Below are 16,511 nucleotides of genomic sequence, written 5' to 3'. Positions count from 1 at the left end.
CCCCCCTCCTTTCCCCTCCCCTTTCCCCTCCCCTTTCCCCTTTCCTTTCCCCTCTCCTTTCCCCTCTCCTTTCCCCCTTCCTTTCCCCTCTCCTTTCTTTCCTTTCATTTTTTAGTTTTTGGAGACAGGGTCTCCCTGTAGTCCTGGCTGGCTTCGAATTCACTATGTAGACCAGGCTGGCAGATTTCTGGGAGATCTACCTCCCAAGTGCTGGGATTGAGGGTATGCATTACCACAATGGGCTGCCTCCATTTTTCAAGTGCTGGGATTATAAAGTGTATGCCACCACACCTTACTTCAGCAAATATTTTGAACCTTCTTGGACACTGAATTTCCTGTCACCTGATTCTTCTTCCTCTGTCCCATACTCTTCAGATTTGGCTTGGTCAATGACTTTGTAGCATTTCTTGTAAAGATACTGGCCTTAACTTGACATACTATTCAAAAGTAAATTTGAGGCTGTGAGATGGCTCAGCCAGGAAAGTATTTGCCATGCAGGCGTGAGGATCTGATTTGGACCTTCAGAACTCATATCTGAGTGTGGTGAATCATGGCTGTAATCCCAGTGCTGAGGAGGCAGACACAGGTGGATCCCTAGAGCTTGCTGACCACCCAGTCTAATTGAATTGGCAAGCATCAAGTTTAGTGAGGAACCTTGTTTAAAAGCTCCAGTAAAGGGGGCTGGAGAGATGGTTCAGCAGTTAAGAACACAGACTGTTCTTTCAGAAGACCTGGGTTCAAATCCTAGCACCCACATGGAAGCTAACAACTGTCTGTAACTCCAGTTTCAGGGGATCTGACAGCCTCTTCTGTCCTCCGTGGGCATTGTACCACATGGGTGCACTTACCTTCATGCAGGCATAACACTCATACACATAAAACAAAAATAAAATATATTTTTTAAAAAGTGCCTCCAGTAAAGGCACTTGTCACCAAGCTGGATGACCTAAGTTTAATCCCCAGGGCTCACATGGTAGAAGGAGAAAACCAATTCCCCAAAGTTGTCCTCTGACCTCCACATGCATGACAGGGCACACATGCACCCACACACATACATATACATACATAAAAATGAGTAAGTATAATATTTAGAAAAGCAATAAGATAGAAATTGAGGAAGACACTTTGATCTCTGTCCTTCATGTGTAACTACCTCCACATGTACATGCACATATACACATAACACACACAAAATAAAATTTTAAAAAAGAACAAGTAAATTTTCATTGGAGCCTTTTGTGCCATATGTTCACTACATATTCCGATTTCTCTCTCATACCTTCCTGTCATAGCTTCAGGCTTCCCTTGGTTCCTTCTTCCTTCTGTTTTATTCTCTGAGATCTGATATCCAGAGCCCTATATAAGCTGTGTGACCACATGTTGCAATCTGAGGGTATGGACTGCTTACAGCTAAAGAATAATAACTTATGTGGGATATGGGGTTCATCTATCTGTCTGTATGTCTAATACATACATAGATCCAGCCCTAATTAGTGACTTAGTTTTTTATTTATTATTTTTATTTTATGTGTATGAGTGTATTGCCTGCTTCTGTGTACATGCACCCGCGTCATGCAATACCTGCGGAGTCAGAAGAAGGCGTTAGATCCTCCTGGAACTGGAGTTATGGATGGTTGTTAACTACCATGTGGGTGCTGGGAACCAAACCTGGGTCCTCTGCAAGAGCAGCAGGTGCTCTTAACCACTGAGCTATCACTCCAGCCCTAGTGACTTAGTTTTAAAAAATAAAAATAATTTAAAACAGGCCAGGCTTGGTGGTGCACACCTGTAGTCCCAGCACTTTGGAGGCAGAGGCAGGCGAATCTCTGAGTTCAAGGCCAATGTGGTCTACATAGTGAGTTCCAGGTCAGCTGGGGCTACAGGGAGACCCTGTCTCAAAAAGAAAAAAAAAAAAATTAAAACAGAAGTCAAGGAGATATCTCAGTTGGTAAAATGCTTACCTTAAAAGTACAAGAACCTGAGTTTTATCCCCGGCACCCAAAAAAATTCTAGACATGGTAGCATATGCTTATAATCTCAGTGCTAGAGAGGCAAAGAAAGGTGAATCTCTGGGGCTCTTTGGCCCGCCAGCCTAGCCTACTTGGTGAGTTCTAGACCAGTGAGAAACCCTCTCTTAAAAAATAAGGTCCTCACGCCTAAGGAACGACACCCAAGGTCATTTTCTGGCCTGCACAGGTGTACACAAACATATGTGCACACATGCGTATGCACATGCATCCACACCTACACATATTCCAGTGCACATACACACACACGCACATGCTCACAAAGTTACATGCAGACTTTTAAAAAATTATATTTTTTGCCGGGCATGGTGGTGTATGCCTTTAATACCAGCACTTGGGAAGCAGAGGCAGGTGGATCTCTGTGAGTTCAAGGCCAGCCTGGTCTATATAACTAGTTCTAGGCCAGCTAGGGCTACAAAATAAACTTGTCTCAAAAAGAAAAATACATAAATATGATATTTTTTTCTTTTTTAAAAATTTTATGTGAATGTGTGTATTGCCTACATGTATGTAAGTGCACCCGTGTCATGCAATGCTTGTGGAGGACAGAAGAGGTCATCAGATCCTCTGGAACTGGAATTATGGACAGTTGTTAGCTGCCATGGGATTCGAACCTGGGTCTTTGCAAGAGCAGCTAGTGCTCTTAACTTCTGAGCCATCTCTCCAGGCTGACATACATGCAGATTTAAAATAGCTATTCTCCACTTTTAAAGTAACATCACCGTCCATCCTTTTTGAGTATTTCTTTTAGATCACTAAGAGAATTCTCTTCTGATTCTTCGTTACCTCCTTAAAGATGGTCTCCTGTCTGGGGGCTCCCTGGTAGCCTCCCAGCTAGCTCATCTTTCTGACTCTCTAAAGGCTGCTTGGGTTTCCCTCCTTTCTGTTGTCTTTCCATCTGGTCGCCTTCCCTAGCCCGTTTCAACATTCTCACTGTTTGTCTTCTGTAACTGGCCTTGTTTCTTTTCAGCAGTATTTGCATTTCTGCAGCTGCTTCTGTAGGCCTCTAATATACCTAAGCTTACATAAGAACTTATAATTGGTGCTTATTTATAAACCTCTATAGCCTTGTTTTTTTGTTTGTTTGTTTGTTTGTTTTGGTGTTCTGTAGGTGTGTGCTGTGTTTCAGGAAAGAGAAGTATGATTTTTTTGCAAGACTTCTGAGCTAGGCATTGCCCAGGGAACCTTATTCCCAACCTCAGATTTACTGTTACTCAACTTGGATTGCTTTTCTGAGCTTTAGCAGGGCTGATCCTGTCCTGGAATAGGAGAGGATTATAGCCTGTGTTCTTGGTGGGACTGCCTGGTTCTTCTCTCCATTCTTTCACTTCCCCCCTTATTTCTGTGTCCTTTTCATTCACTGTTATGAATGCCTATTGTATGTGAGGTGTGTTGCAGGAAACAGTGGAGTTCTTCAGAGCTGAGGAAGATACAGTCTCTGTACTGAAAGGCTGCGAAGCCAATGGGATCTGGGCAGACTATGAAGTCTAGGCTCTTAAGGAACAGGCCAGAAAGTTGAGAGGGCAGAGAGATCACATTAGCTTGATAATCATTCTTCAAAGTGTAGATTTACTTTGAATATTCTTTCTTTCATTTTTTTTTTTTCTTTTGGTGTTTTGGAGACATAGTCTTACCATGTAACTCTGGCTGGCCTGGAACTTGCTGTGTAAACTAGGGTGACCTTGAATTTGTGGTAGTCCTCCTGCTTCTACTTCACAGATATGGAAATTACAGTTGTATGTCACTGCGCCTGCCCTTTTATTTTTCTTTCCTTATTTTAGGTAATAAATTTTGTTCTGTGACAATTTAATACATATATCTAATATATTCTCTCTTATTTCCCTCCCATCCCTACCAGTGCCCCCTTCTTCTTTACAAATCTCTAATATTTGCTGACTTTTGTTTAGTTTAGTATCCTACACAGTTTAAATAGGGCTGTCTGTGTAACCCTGAATTTAGAACTAACCATCAGAACTTGGTGGCCTCACCAGTGGGTATACAATGGGATACTTTGCCTCTCCTGCTCCCAGAATCTGTTCATTGCCAATAGATCAGCAGTAGATGGTAGGGCTTCATGAGCCCCTTCCTCCTTCATAGCTGACTGTTACAAGGGCCCAGCTTGTGTATGCTCAGTGCCAGTAAGCATAGCTGTTGTAAGTTCATTATTGCTGTGGCTATGTCCTTCGTAGAAGATGGCATTTCATAGCCTTTTCCCCATCTTCTGACTCTTATGTTCTTTCCTCCTCTTTCACAATGTTTCCTGCATCTTGAGTGGGTGGTATAAATGTCTTGTTCAGAGCTGACCCCTCAACAGTCATTTCTTCTCAGCATCTTGTGCAGTCATGGGACTTAGCATCACTTTTTTGATATTTTATTTATTTTTATTTTATGTGTATGTGTGTATTGCCTGCATGTAGATAAGTGCACCCGTGTCATGCAATGCCCGTGAGGACAGAAGAGACTGTTGGATCCCCCAGAACTGGAGTTATGGACAGTTGTCAGCTGCCATGTGGGTTCTGGGATTTGAACCTGGGTCTTCTGCAAAAACAACCAGTGTTCTTAACTGCTGAGCCATCCCTCCAGCCCCAGCATTCACTTTTGTTTACTACAAGGAGATGCTTCTCTAAGGCTGAGCGTAGCCTCTGTCAGAGGTAGTAAGCATAGGAATTTTGAAGGTGGTTTGGTGCTATGTCATTTCAGCTAAGCAGCAGTCTTTTTTTTATTTTGAGACAGGGTCTTGCTATATAGCACAGGCTAAACTTGAACTTGCAATTATGGCTCAGGAGATATATATGCTACCATATGCCTGCTAGGATTATTTTGTAGCAATATAAACTATTACCAGGAACCGTGCTAACCACTTTATTCATTTTCTCATTTTATCTTTTTGGGTAAATATCTTTCCCTACATATTTGTGTTTATAATGTATTTTGGATACACAGTATACCTTGTGGTATCTACTTTTAAAAAATTATTTTTATTTTATATGTATGAGTATATTGCTTACATGTGTGTAAGTGCATGTGTGTAAGTGCAGTGTCCAAGGAGGTCAGAAGACAAAGTCAGATCCTTTGGAACTGGAGTTATGGACAGTTGTTAGCTGCCATGTGGGTGCTGGGAATTGGCCCATGTGGGTGCTTGGAAAGAGTACCAAGAGCAACTAGTACTCTTAACCACTGAGCCATCTCTCCAGCCCCCATGGTATCTACTTTATTTTATGAGGTTTTCTGTTATTCTTACAAAATAAGCGTTTATATCTGTTTTTGTTTTAGACAGCTGTCTTTGAACTCACTATATAGCCAAGGATGACCTTCAACTTCTAATCCTCTTGCCTCTACCTCTTGAGTGCTGGGATCACAGGCGTGTGCCCCCATACCTGGTTTATGTGGTACTGGGGATGGAACCCAGGACTTTGTGCATGCTATACAAGCAATCTACCAACTGAGCTATATCCTCAGCCCTCCTCCTGTCATTTTTAATGGGCTTCAAATGAACTCACCTTTATTTATTTAGATTTTTCTTTAGTGGATGGATATTTGTATCTAGTTTCTTTCTGGATATAAGAACCTGGTAGTAGAAATCCTCATTTAAATGCCTGATTCCTACTAAATTCTGTACTGTTGTGCTAGCACTTTGTACTTTCCTTCTCTTTCCTATACCACAATCCTGAGGCATAGGCATTTTTTCCCCCATTTGATGCAGATGAAGCTGGGACCAAGAAGTTATGAAATGTCTCAAAGATCAAAGATATTAAATCTTGGGTAGGGTTCAAACTCAGATTAGTCATAGTCCAAAGACTATGGCTTTTCTCTAACAACAGGCTGCAGAAACTATTTTACCATTTAGGTGTTCCTTTGTTTTAAGATTTTTTTTTTTTAGGACAGATTCTCAGCCTTAGAGTTCCTGAGTCATTGTAAGAGTCTTGCTAGCTCTAGTCTGCTTCCAAAAGAACCTTGTAAATAATCACTTTCAGTGAGTGTATTCCAGGTGGGTCTACTTTGCATTGAGAGTAAAGATCTATCCAGCATACTATCCTGTCCCTCAGATGGTGGGATATTCATATTACTGGAGGATGCTGTGGTGTGGGGCAGGCTGGGAGGTCCTCCCAAAGTGATGCTTGGAATTGGCAATGTGTTTCCCGAGTCATTCCCAGAGATCAGGAATCCTGTTCTGTGGTTTGTGGGATCTAGAGGTCCACTAGCTATCTCTGGGAAAGCTACTAGTAAATTGAAGTTTAGGCTTCCCCAGAGATTTTGTAAATCAGGAGTGCCCCCCTCACCCAGCAAGTAAGAACCTGCCTCCTAGGGAAAAGGCAAAGGTCATCTATCTGTCCCTTCTTAGTTAAGTCTCACACCAGGACTGTGGAACCTGGGACAGGGGGAAACCAGAAGGGCACCTAGTTACTACCAAAGGTTTCACTGTCAATCCCAAAGCATATGCCAGAATCCTGGCATTACAGGGAACATTGTAGTATTTACCTTTATTTTTTGCCCCTCATCATGTTGTATCTTCTTATTAAATTTATTTTCTTTTCCTAGTGTTGGAAAAAGTTACTCATAACATCACCCCATCCCCCACTCCCATTGTATCCACAAACTCTTAAGAAACACTTTCTCTTTTTATAGGGAAGAGATCCCATGTGACCCTGAGAAGGCAGGACCACCCCCATTCCATCACCTTCCCCTTACACTGAAGGAATGCTTTCTTAAGTTCTTCCATCTAAGGACCTGCCTGAGTTTGGTGTGTTCCTCTTATAGCACTCCAGGGACCTTGAGAGGTCATTGATGCATCCAGCTGCCTTGGGATCCCTCTATGGCTGATGTCAGGACAGCACTGTGCTTTTGAGGTTTCCTTTCTGTTTGGTTAGAGACCTCCATCCCTGCGTGTGTCATCTGGGTAGGGTGAGGTGAGGGGGAGCCCTGTGCTTAATGGGAGATTCCTAAATGCACTGACTGCTGAGAGGGCTCTGGGAGTGTTGATTAGAGTTAAGCCCAGAGTGGCTGCTAATGTACATTCCTGACTGATAGGGACCAGATAGTGTGCTCCAAGCAATATTTTTAACTTGTGGAGATATGGAAGCTTAAAAGAGTTAAGCTTTTCTGCTACTTTTGGTGACACTAGGTGCTAAATTCCCTGCTGACATGAATAGCTTTGGATCCTGGGCTTTATGAACAAACAAACATCACCTTCCTGCTTTGAAGTCTTTCTTCTCTTCTTTCTTGCTTTGCAGCTTTTCTTTTACTCCTCTAACTCTGTACCTGTCTCCCCATACTGAACCTTGATCTTCTTCTCTCTTCCTATATGCCTCAAGTAAAGTTGTGGTAAAAGGTAGGAGAAAGGAAGATCCACAAATACAAGGAAGTTGCTGAGAGAGGCAAGCCCCCTCTTATCTATCCTTTCTTAGTTAAGTGTTACACCAGGAACATGGAACTTCTGATTCCCTAGTCAAAAATTGACTAGTAATTAAGGGCTCTCAGTTGGAAGTAAAGGAGGAAGGTTAGGACTGAAGCAAGGTCTATCTCTATGGTAGGTGAGTCAGAAGGTGGTCCCTTGGTAGATGATACCCCTCTGATACCCTGAGCTCTGTGTGCAGGATAGAAAGGATTCTCTATTTCCTCACCTCCCTAGTCATAGTCACCCACCTAGTATATCTTTACTCCCTTCGAATCCCAGGCAGTGCCAATAAGAGTATTTCTTCTCCTGTTCCCAGGTATGGCCTTTGGCCTCTGGACAGCTGGGGCAGTGCTTACATACCATTCAGACTGAAGACCGAGTCTGGTCCATTGCTATCAGCCCATTACTCAGGTAAGGAAGACATTTTTGGATTGGTTTTGTCTCATATAAAAATGCTTTCAGGCTGGAGAAATGGTCACAGCCATCTGTAACTCCAGTTTTAACACTCTCTTCGGGCACCAGATATACATGTCGTATATATACATACAAACAGGCTAAACACTCATACACATAAAAAAATTAAAATAGAGGGCTGGAGAGATGGCTCTGCAGTTGAGAGCACTGACTGCTCTTCCAGAGGACCTGGGTTTGATTCCCAGTACCCTCATGGCAGCTAATAACCGTCTGTAACTCTAGTTCCAGGGAATCCAGTGCTCTCTTCTGACCGCCATGGGCGTTGTACCACACTGGTACACTTACATACATGCAGGCAATACACTTATACACATAAAATAAAAAGAATAAATTAAAAAAAATAAAAATAAAGGCTGGATGTAGTGGTGCATACCTTTAAACCCAGCACTCAGGAGGCAGAGGCACGCAGATCTCCGTGAGTTCAAGGCCAGCCTGGTCTACAGAGCGGGTTCCAGGCCAGTCAGGGCTCCATGGTAAGACCCTGTCTCAAAAAGTAAATACGTAAATAAAATAAATAAGTAATAAATCTTAAAAATAAAAAGTGGATAACTAATAATAAAAAGAGAATATTTTCATTTAATTAGGTCAGATGAACTAGAAAACTTCCCACCAATATATTCTAAGGTTGCTATGAGGCACTGTCTTGGGGATTTAAAATTTTTCCAGTGATTTGAGGTCGTTAGGTCTTTTCACATATTTGTGGGGTTGAGGTAACCTTTTCTAAGCATCTAACCTGAGAAATGTTAATCTGATCGATACTGCACTGGGATGTGACTTCTCAGTATCCCTGAGAGGTGACAGCAGTAGTTAGCCTGCTGTTACTAGTCATCTCTGCTTTGCTCCCCTGAAAATGTCCTCTGGAGTATCCCTTACAGGCTGTAGTCATCAAAAGAGGAGGAAAGGTTTGGGGCCTGTATTTAACTGGGCCCTTAACCAAACACATAAAATAGAGGAACAGAAACAGTGACAATTGTAGCAGAAATGCAGCTTTTTTTTTTTTTTTTTTTTTTTAACTGTCTTGCTGTGTAGTCCAGTCTGCTCTGGAATTCACTACATAGCTCAGACTAGCCTCAAACTAGTAATCCTCCTGCTTCAACCTCCAAAGGGATGGAATTACAAATGTGAGCCACCAAATATGACTTTTTCTTTAGCTCTAATTAGAGAAATGTGCCATTGAATATCGTGGCTCATGCCTGTAATCCTAGCAGTTGGGAGGCTGAGGCACCTCATTTATGAGTTCCAGTCCAGCTTGGGCTACAGAATGAGACCCTGCCTCAAAAAACAAAACCAAACATCCAAAAGTAAAATAAAAAACTAGGGAACCACATCCTGACTTCTGCTTTCTTGGTTCTCTTTTGTTATTATTATTATTAAAGTATTTTATTGGCATATATTCATTGTACATAGTATTGAGTTCTATAAAGAAAATTCCTTTAGGGCTGGAGAGACGGCTCAGCAGTTAAGAGCACTGACTGCTCTTGTAGAGGACCAGGGTTCAATTCCCAGCACCCGCATGGTGGCTACAAACTGTCCTTAACTCCAGTTCCAAGGGAATCTGATGCCCTCTTCTCCGCAGCATTGCACTACATGGGTGCACTCACATACATGCAGGCAGTACACTCATACACATAAAATAAAAATAATAAATAAAATATTTGCTGGAGAGATGGCTCAGCGGTTAAGAACACTGGTTGTTCTTGCAGAAGACCCAGGTTTGAATCCCACCACCCACATGGTAGCTAACAACTGTGTCTAACTCCAGTCCTAGAGGATCTGACAGCCTCTTCTGTCCTCTGCAGGCATTACATGACATGGGTACACTTACCTACATGCAGGCAGTACACGCATACACATAAAATAAAAATTAAAAAAAAAAAATTAAGCTGGGCGTGGTGGTGCACGCCTTTAATCCCAGCATTTCAAAGGCAGAGGCAGGCAGATCTTTGTTAGTTCGAGGCCAGCCTGGTCTACATAGTGAGTTCTAGGACAGCTGGGGCTACAAGGAGACCCTGTCTCAAAAAGACAAAAAACAAAACAAAACAAAACAAAAATGTGCACTTCCTTTAAACTATATCTTGTACTTTAGTCTAGGCTCTTTTGAACTAAGGCAAGTTCGCTCCTCTCTAATGGAGTTTATAGGCACTCTCTCCTATACTTGTACCATCAAAGTAGATTCTGTCTTATTGTAGTTCTTGATACTTCATGTTCCGCCCAAATGGAATTGGGAAAGCTGTAGGCCTGCCTACTTCCAAGTGTAGACACTTGTTTTTATAAGCAAGTTGGTGCCCCCTTTGTTTAGCCCCCTTTAGCCTCTTTTTCCTCACCTTGTGGAGCTTGTGCCCCTCCTCTTGCTGTCTTCCACACCTCTCTTTCAATTTTTTTTCTTAAGAATTAGAGCCGATTAGTCACGTCATTAATTCTTCAATTTGACGGCTGATATAGCAGGACCTGAAACACATTGCTGACCTCAGAGAATGGAGACCCCATTCCTTAGCATATTGACGATGGGAGAAGTTAATTAAAATTCCACAGAGCAGAGGTGTCGGCTAACCTATAAACCTGTCGCTGTTTAGAACAAATCATTCTAGCAATCTTAGGAAAGAGGAAAGGGAAGACTAGCAGGGAGTGGAGAGGCTAAGTGTGTGGGAGCTCAGGGTGGAAAATGGAGCTGTTGAGCTTTGTCTCCTCCTCAGTTTCTCCCTAATGCTTCCCGTTTTAAAGCTTATTAGCCAGGCTTGTATGTCTGTGGGCTAAGTATGTGTAAGGACTAAAAGAAAGTGGGATAGTGAATGGGAAGTGAAAGGTATGCTGGTGACTTTGTCTTGGTGATTACCTGTGGACTTCTGCTGGCTTCTGGAGACTGGAGTGGAGTTGGGTATAGAAGGGACTCTTTAGGTTGGAGGTGGTTCATGTGCTTACTACATTGGCTTCATGAAGCCCAAGAACAGTGTCCCTTGTACCCCAGCCCTTAGAGTCTTCTACTGTAGCCACCTCCTTTGGGAATGTTGGACTATCTCTCAAAGGAAGAGAGCACAGCACCTATTATAGATGGTGCCAATAAGAGAGGTCGAGCAAGAGTCTGGAGTCTGCCCTCCTCATTAAGAGACATTTGAGATCACAGTAAACTGAGTTTGGGGTTTTTTGGCCACAATTTGGAGACTGTGGGGAAGGACGTGGCTTTCAGATGTTAATACTACTGTGATATGAGCTCTGTACTCTTAGCAGTTAGCCATTCAGAGCCAGCTGCTCTGTCTCATGCAGACCCTCTGCTAAGTCCTTCCTGTGTCTCATCATTGGTGAAGACCTACCTGGGCCTTATGTTTTTTGGGTTTTTTTGTTTTGTTTTGTTTTTACATTGTTCAGTCATCTTGGTGTATTTTCTTAGTCCTGGATGATTCTTTTACTCATCATTGGTTGACTGTTTAATGTTGATTCACAGTTATTTGATATGACTTTTTCTTTAACTTCACCGATGATGTCTTAGACTCTTGTTTTTTGTTTTTAATATTTTATTATTTTTATTTTATGTTATGAGTGTATTGCCTGCATGTAGGTAAGTGCACCCGTGTCGTGCACTGCCCATGGAGGACAGAAGAGGCCATTGGATCCCTTAGAATTGGAGTTACAGACAATTGTTAGCTGCCATGTGGGTGCTGGGATTTGAACCTGGGTCTTCTGCAAGAACAACCAGTGTTCTTAACTGCTGAGCCATCTCTCCAGCCCCTGGACTCTTGTTTTTAAAAAATTATATTTATTTATTTGTGTGTATGTGTGTGTATACGGACATTCCGTGGCAGACATCTGGAAGTCGGAAGACAACTTGCTGAAGTCAGTCTTCTTCTACCTTGTGGGTCCTGGGATTGGATTCTCTTTTAAAATAGCTTGTGTTTGAGATTCTGACTTTATACTAGATGATCATTATGTACTGGTGTTATCTTGTCTCTTTTTCTCTTGCTTGAAGAATATACTGGGCTAGTTTCTTTATATTGTATTATTAGATCCAATTCTGTTCATTCTGTTCTTGACTTTGAACCTTTCAGAAAACTCATCCATACTCTCAACTCTGTGAGGCACTGACTCCCAGCCTCAGAGTCTATTTTTTAGAGCAGTCTGGGAGAAAAGCTCAGCTTTGCCTGTTAGTAGGGTGGCTGTAGGTGAGTCACTCCCTTCTCCTAGCTTCAATTTCCTCATCTATTACATATGAATACCCTCTTCTTTACAGACCTTACTAGATTACTGAAAATGATCTGAAAGAATGTATATAAAGACCGAAAAGTGCCAGGTGTGGTGGGGCATGCCTTTAATCCTAGCTCTCTGGAGGCAGAGGCAGGTCTCTATGAGATTGAGGTCATCCTGATCTCAACCCTCCCCACCCCTTCCAAGAAGACTGAAGAGTTAAAAGTGCTATAATATTTTTTCAAATCCCTACCTCCTTACATGGTGTAGCATGTGCTTAGTGGCTTCAGCTGCTCTCAAGCCTATTTCCTAGCTTTTCTGGGTTTTTCCTGTCTTCCAGGGAGTCACACTGCTCTTTTGCAGTCTACTTGAGGTGGAATTTCAATAGGAATTTCTCTTCCCTTTTCCTTCCCCTTCCCCTTCCCCTCTCTTCTTTTCTTTTCTCTTGAAGTGACCTTCAATGTCTGCCTTCTGTTCCCTCCCTGCCACCATTCCTGTTGAACATGCTTGTCATATCACTAAATGATGTGATCCTCGACCCCTTATGAAGAGTTTGAGTGGCTGTAGGCAGTTGCTGTCCTCTAAGGACAAGTACTCCCAGTTTCCCTTTGTTCTAGTTTTCTTCTCAGTTGCTGTGATAAAATGTTGACCAAAAACGACTTGGAGAGGAAAGGGTTTAGGAATGCTCTTCACTGACTTGCTCCCAGGCTCACTTATACAGCTCAGGCCCACCTGCCTAGGGATGGTGCTGCTCACAGTGGACTGGGCCCTTCCTACATCAATTAATCATCAAGAAAATGCCCCATAGGCATGCCTAGAGGCCAGTCTGATGGAGGCAGCTCTTCAGTTGAGGGTCCCTTCTTCCCAGGTGTGTTAAGTTGATAACCAAGATTAGCCATCACACCCTCTTGCTCCCTTGAATAGTTGGAAGGAACCTGGATAGCTAGGAGTCCTTACACTGTTTTGTTTTCAAATAATGTCTTTCTCCTGTTCAAAATAATGTATCTGTTCTATGTACTTTATCATTGATATTGTTTGTTTTGTTTTCTCCCTTCTTTTCTTGTGTTTCCTTAGTGTCCACAGTTGACACTGGGAGTGGTGGGGGGAGGCCACATATGAGAGAGGCCTGAGCTCGCTCAGGTAGTTGTGAATGCTTGTGTCATTTTGGGAGCACACATACACACAGATCTTTGGTTTTCTGGACCCCTCCATCTACAGTAGGGATCTGTGGTGAAATCAGTCTGTTTGCCTGAGAAGGGAAAGAAGAGAGTCAGTCCTACAGCTCTTCCTTTCTCTGCAGACACCATATATATTGCCGTGAAAGAAAAAGAAGGTGCTCAACAGATCCCCTGCCTCATCTGTTAACAGTGCTGCTGTCATGCCTGTGAGCATGGTCAGGAGGGCTTCCCAGGACTCTTGTGCTTTAATCCCTTCTCCTGCTTCTGTCTGCAGGGAAATATATGAGTGGCATAGGTGTAGAAACTTGACTTAGCTTTGTTACTAAATATGCAGTATAATTTTGTGTAACTTTGCTCACTGTGGTGGCCTGTTTGTTTTGGGGGGATTAGTCCAAGTCTGCATGAAATGTACCAATTCAAATTTGTAAAGTGAGTTGTGGCCTCTGGGGGGTTTTGATGGAGGAGCTGCTCCTTCTTGCTTCATTTCTTCCAGAGGTGAGGGTGAGTCTGGAAGGAAAGCTAGCACTGTGAACTGTTTGGTAGGGTGTAGGGGCGCTGGGAGAGCAGGGTGTTTGTTCCAGTAGCTGTAGAGTTTACTGTGTGCTGTGTGTGGTAGATGCTATCCACCAGCCTGTTGAAATATATCTTTCTTTACTGAAAGGTAATTGCATGTGGAGTGTGCTCAGACAGAGAAGTTTGAAGGGCTGGAAAAAGAGACAGCCAATTTTCAGTATGCATTTTTGTTTGTTGTTTTCCACAATGCTGCTATTTTCTGGCACTGGGTTTTATAACTCACTTTTCTTTGAGAGGAAGAAGAATCAAAGATAAGGAATGTCTTTAAGTTTTTCTTTTTCTTGTTAGTGATGAACTGTTATATGTGAAGGTGATCTCCAGTCTTGATAAGCTAGAGAAAGAAGGACAGCTGACTTTGTAGTGCTTCACCTTGTAAATGGTCCTCCTGGTAGCTCAGGTGGACCATAGATGGCTTGGGAATCTCTGTCTCTCTCTCTCTGTCTCTCTGCCCCCCCCCCCCAAAAGGAGACCTACCCCTGCCGAGCTAGGCATGAGTGACTCCCTGTTGCCCTTTGTGAAACAGCAGAGGACAGGAGGGAGTATATCCCTGGATGAGAGAGTCAGAGTTTATACAAAGATAAAGTAGATGGCCAAAGCCTAGAGGGGACATCATGATACCTAGAGAAAGATGGAAGCTTTGAGTAAGGCTAGATGGTTCAGCTTGAGATGCGCTAATCCTGGAAGGCATCATTGGTATGTGTGGTATTGAACATTGCATTGGGTCAGGTCCTACTAAATCTGAAAGCTGTGCCTTCCACCTTAGAGTTCACTGCCTATGCATATCCAAGCCTCTCAGGGGTTCATATCTGTCAGTAGCAAGGACCAAATACCAGGGTGGGTTTCATTTTCTTAAGATCTTGAATTTCAGCCATTACTTCGGGCAGGATGGGCACAGGGAGGCTCATGTGCTGGGCTGCTGGCCTGAGACCAGCACCCTCTCAGGCCTGGCTGGCCCAGAACCCATTTGTGGGAGCAGCTCCTTCCCTGGCAAGTGTGGTTGGCTCACTTGTCAAGAGCTGACTTAAATAAAACACTAGTACTACAAATAGAAACTGGCTACTGCAGAAGATTGGATACTATGTGTGCAGAGCTGATGCATTAAGTCTCTGGCCTTGATAGCAGGGATCCATTTCTGTCCCCTAGTTAGTGTTGGGATTTTCTTCTCCATCTCTGCTATCCCTCCCTCACTCTATCCTCTACGCCTCCTTGTTATGCTCCTCTGCCCTTCCATTCTCTCTCTAGATACCACTTAAGAATTGCTGTTACCTCGTTTTCACTGGGAAAACCACTGTGAACTAGATGGCATAGTTCAATGGGAGAATCAGACAAATAGGTAGTGTGGTAAGTTCTCAGGTGGAGGTTCTAGAGGATTGGAGGGCTACAGATAGGTAGGAAGAATCTGTTCTGGTGTTGCATAATGGAGTAACTTTAGTCTATAATGATTCATGATATATTTCCAAATAAAGAGTCAGAAGGTTTCTAACACAGAAATGATATATATTTAAGAAGATTGAAATATACTAATTACTCAGGCTTTATACATACATTGTATATGTATGTATCAAATTATTATATTGACTTCCATAGATCTGTACTACTCTGATGTGTCAACTAATAAAAATAAAAGAGAGATGTGGAGTTTTCAATGTCCTTGCTGCACAACTGGCCATCCACAGTTCCCACCTGCACCACCATTTCTCTGTCCTCTGCTCATCTCCTTCTGCCCTGGCTGCTGCTGCCCTGTTCCTAGGTCGTGTGTGCAGTGCGCCTGTGTTTATCCTCCTTTGATCACTGTTCTGTTGACAGATGATTTAGCAGTCACATCTCAAGGTGGAAGTATGGTGTTAATGTTAAAATTAGGGTGTTCTTTTTCTTTTTCTTTTTTTTTTTTTTTTCACTCTTTAAACTTCAGTGGGTGATGAGGCAGAGAGGGAGGCAGGAGGGTAAAGGAAAGCCATAAATTCTGGGACTGGTATAGCTGTTCTCTGAGCAGCCAGGAAGCCTCTGATGTCTCCACAGCACTTTCATTAACATTTAAATTAAGGGTTTGTTTTCTAGGCTGTTTTATAGGCTGGGACCTTTCATGGCCTGTCACATGCAGCACCCACCCCCTTCCCCCGGCCAGTGTGTAATTGTAGCCACTGCTCTATCCTAACCCTGGGTTGTAGCCAAGGTTCAAAGGGAGTTCTTGGGGATGGAGCTGTGGCAGTACAAGCTGTGACAGTCAGGATGGGGGTTTTCTTCTTCAGATGAAGGTGCTATGCTCATGGGGCTCCTGCTCCTTTTCTCTGACCTATACTTTTCTCTGCCCTTGAAGGGACACACTTCAATCTGAGGCCCACCCCTCCCACCCTTCTTATCCTTGAACCCTGAGCAGGTGGGACAGGTACCTCTACCCCAGTGGTCTCTACTGGTAGCTCAAGTCAGGGCCTGTGACCAGTCATTCTAAGATATGTATGGTTCTCCATACTTACCTTTTTCCTTCTTTAGCCTTTTAACCCTGAGATAATTTTACTTTGTTCAGGAGTTACCATCTGCAAAGAATTTATGATATAATCGGGTCTTTTTGTTCTAAAAAGCCATCTACCTACATAGACAAATAGGTGTTTAGTCACTAGTTATATGTACACTTAATGCTGGAAAAAAAACAACTTACTGAGGTGGGAGATCACTGAGGAAATTGTTCTC

General features: G+C 42.9%; 1 protein-coding gene across 3 annotated transcripts in view; it reads left to right on the top strand.

Moving 5' to 3' along the window:
* Fbxw4 (F-box and WD repeat domain containing 4) overlaps positions 1-16,511 on the top strand; it is a 98,050-nt gene that overhangs the window by 29,890 nt on the left and 51,649 nt on the right. For all 3 annotated transcript variants that reach the window (XM_029569606.1, XM_008845601.3, XM_017801232.2), the window contains exon 5: positions 7,739-7,833. In XM_029569606.1, coding sequence (XP_029425466.1) covers positions 7,739-7,833 — 95 coding nt within the window. The remainder of the gene's footprint in view (positions 1-7,738; positions 7,834-16,511) is intronic.

Source organism: Nannospalax galili, unplaced genomic scaffold (genome assembly GCF_000622305.1).
Source record: "Nannospalax galili isolate Female #2095 unplaced genomic scaffold, S.galili_v1.0 scaffold161, whole genome shotgun sequence".
In the NCBI taxonomy this organism is placed as follows: domain Eukaryota; kingdom Metazoa; phylum Chordata; class Mammalia; order Rodentia; family Spalacidae; genus Nannospalax; species Nannospalax galili.
The sequence above is the reverse complement of the archived record's forward strand: the minus strand, read 5'-3'. Positions and strand labels throughout refer to the sequence as shown.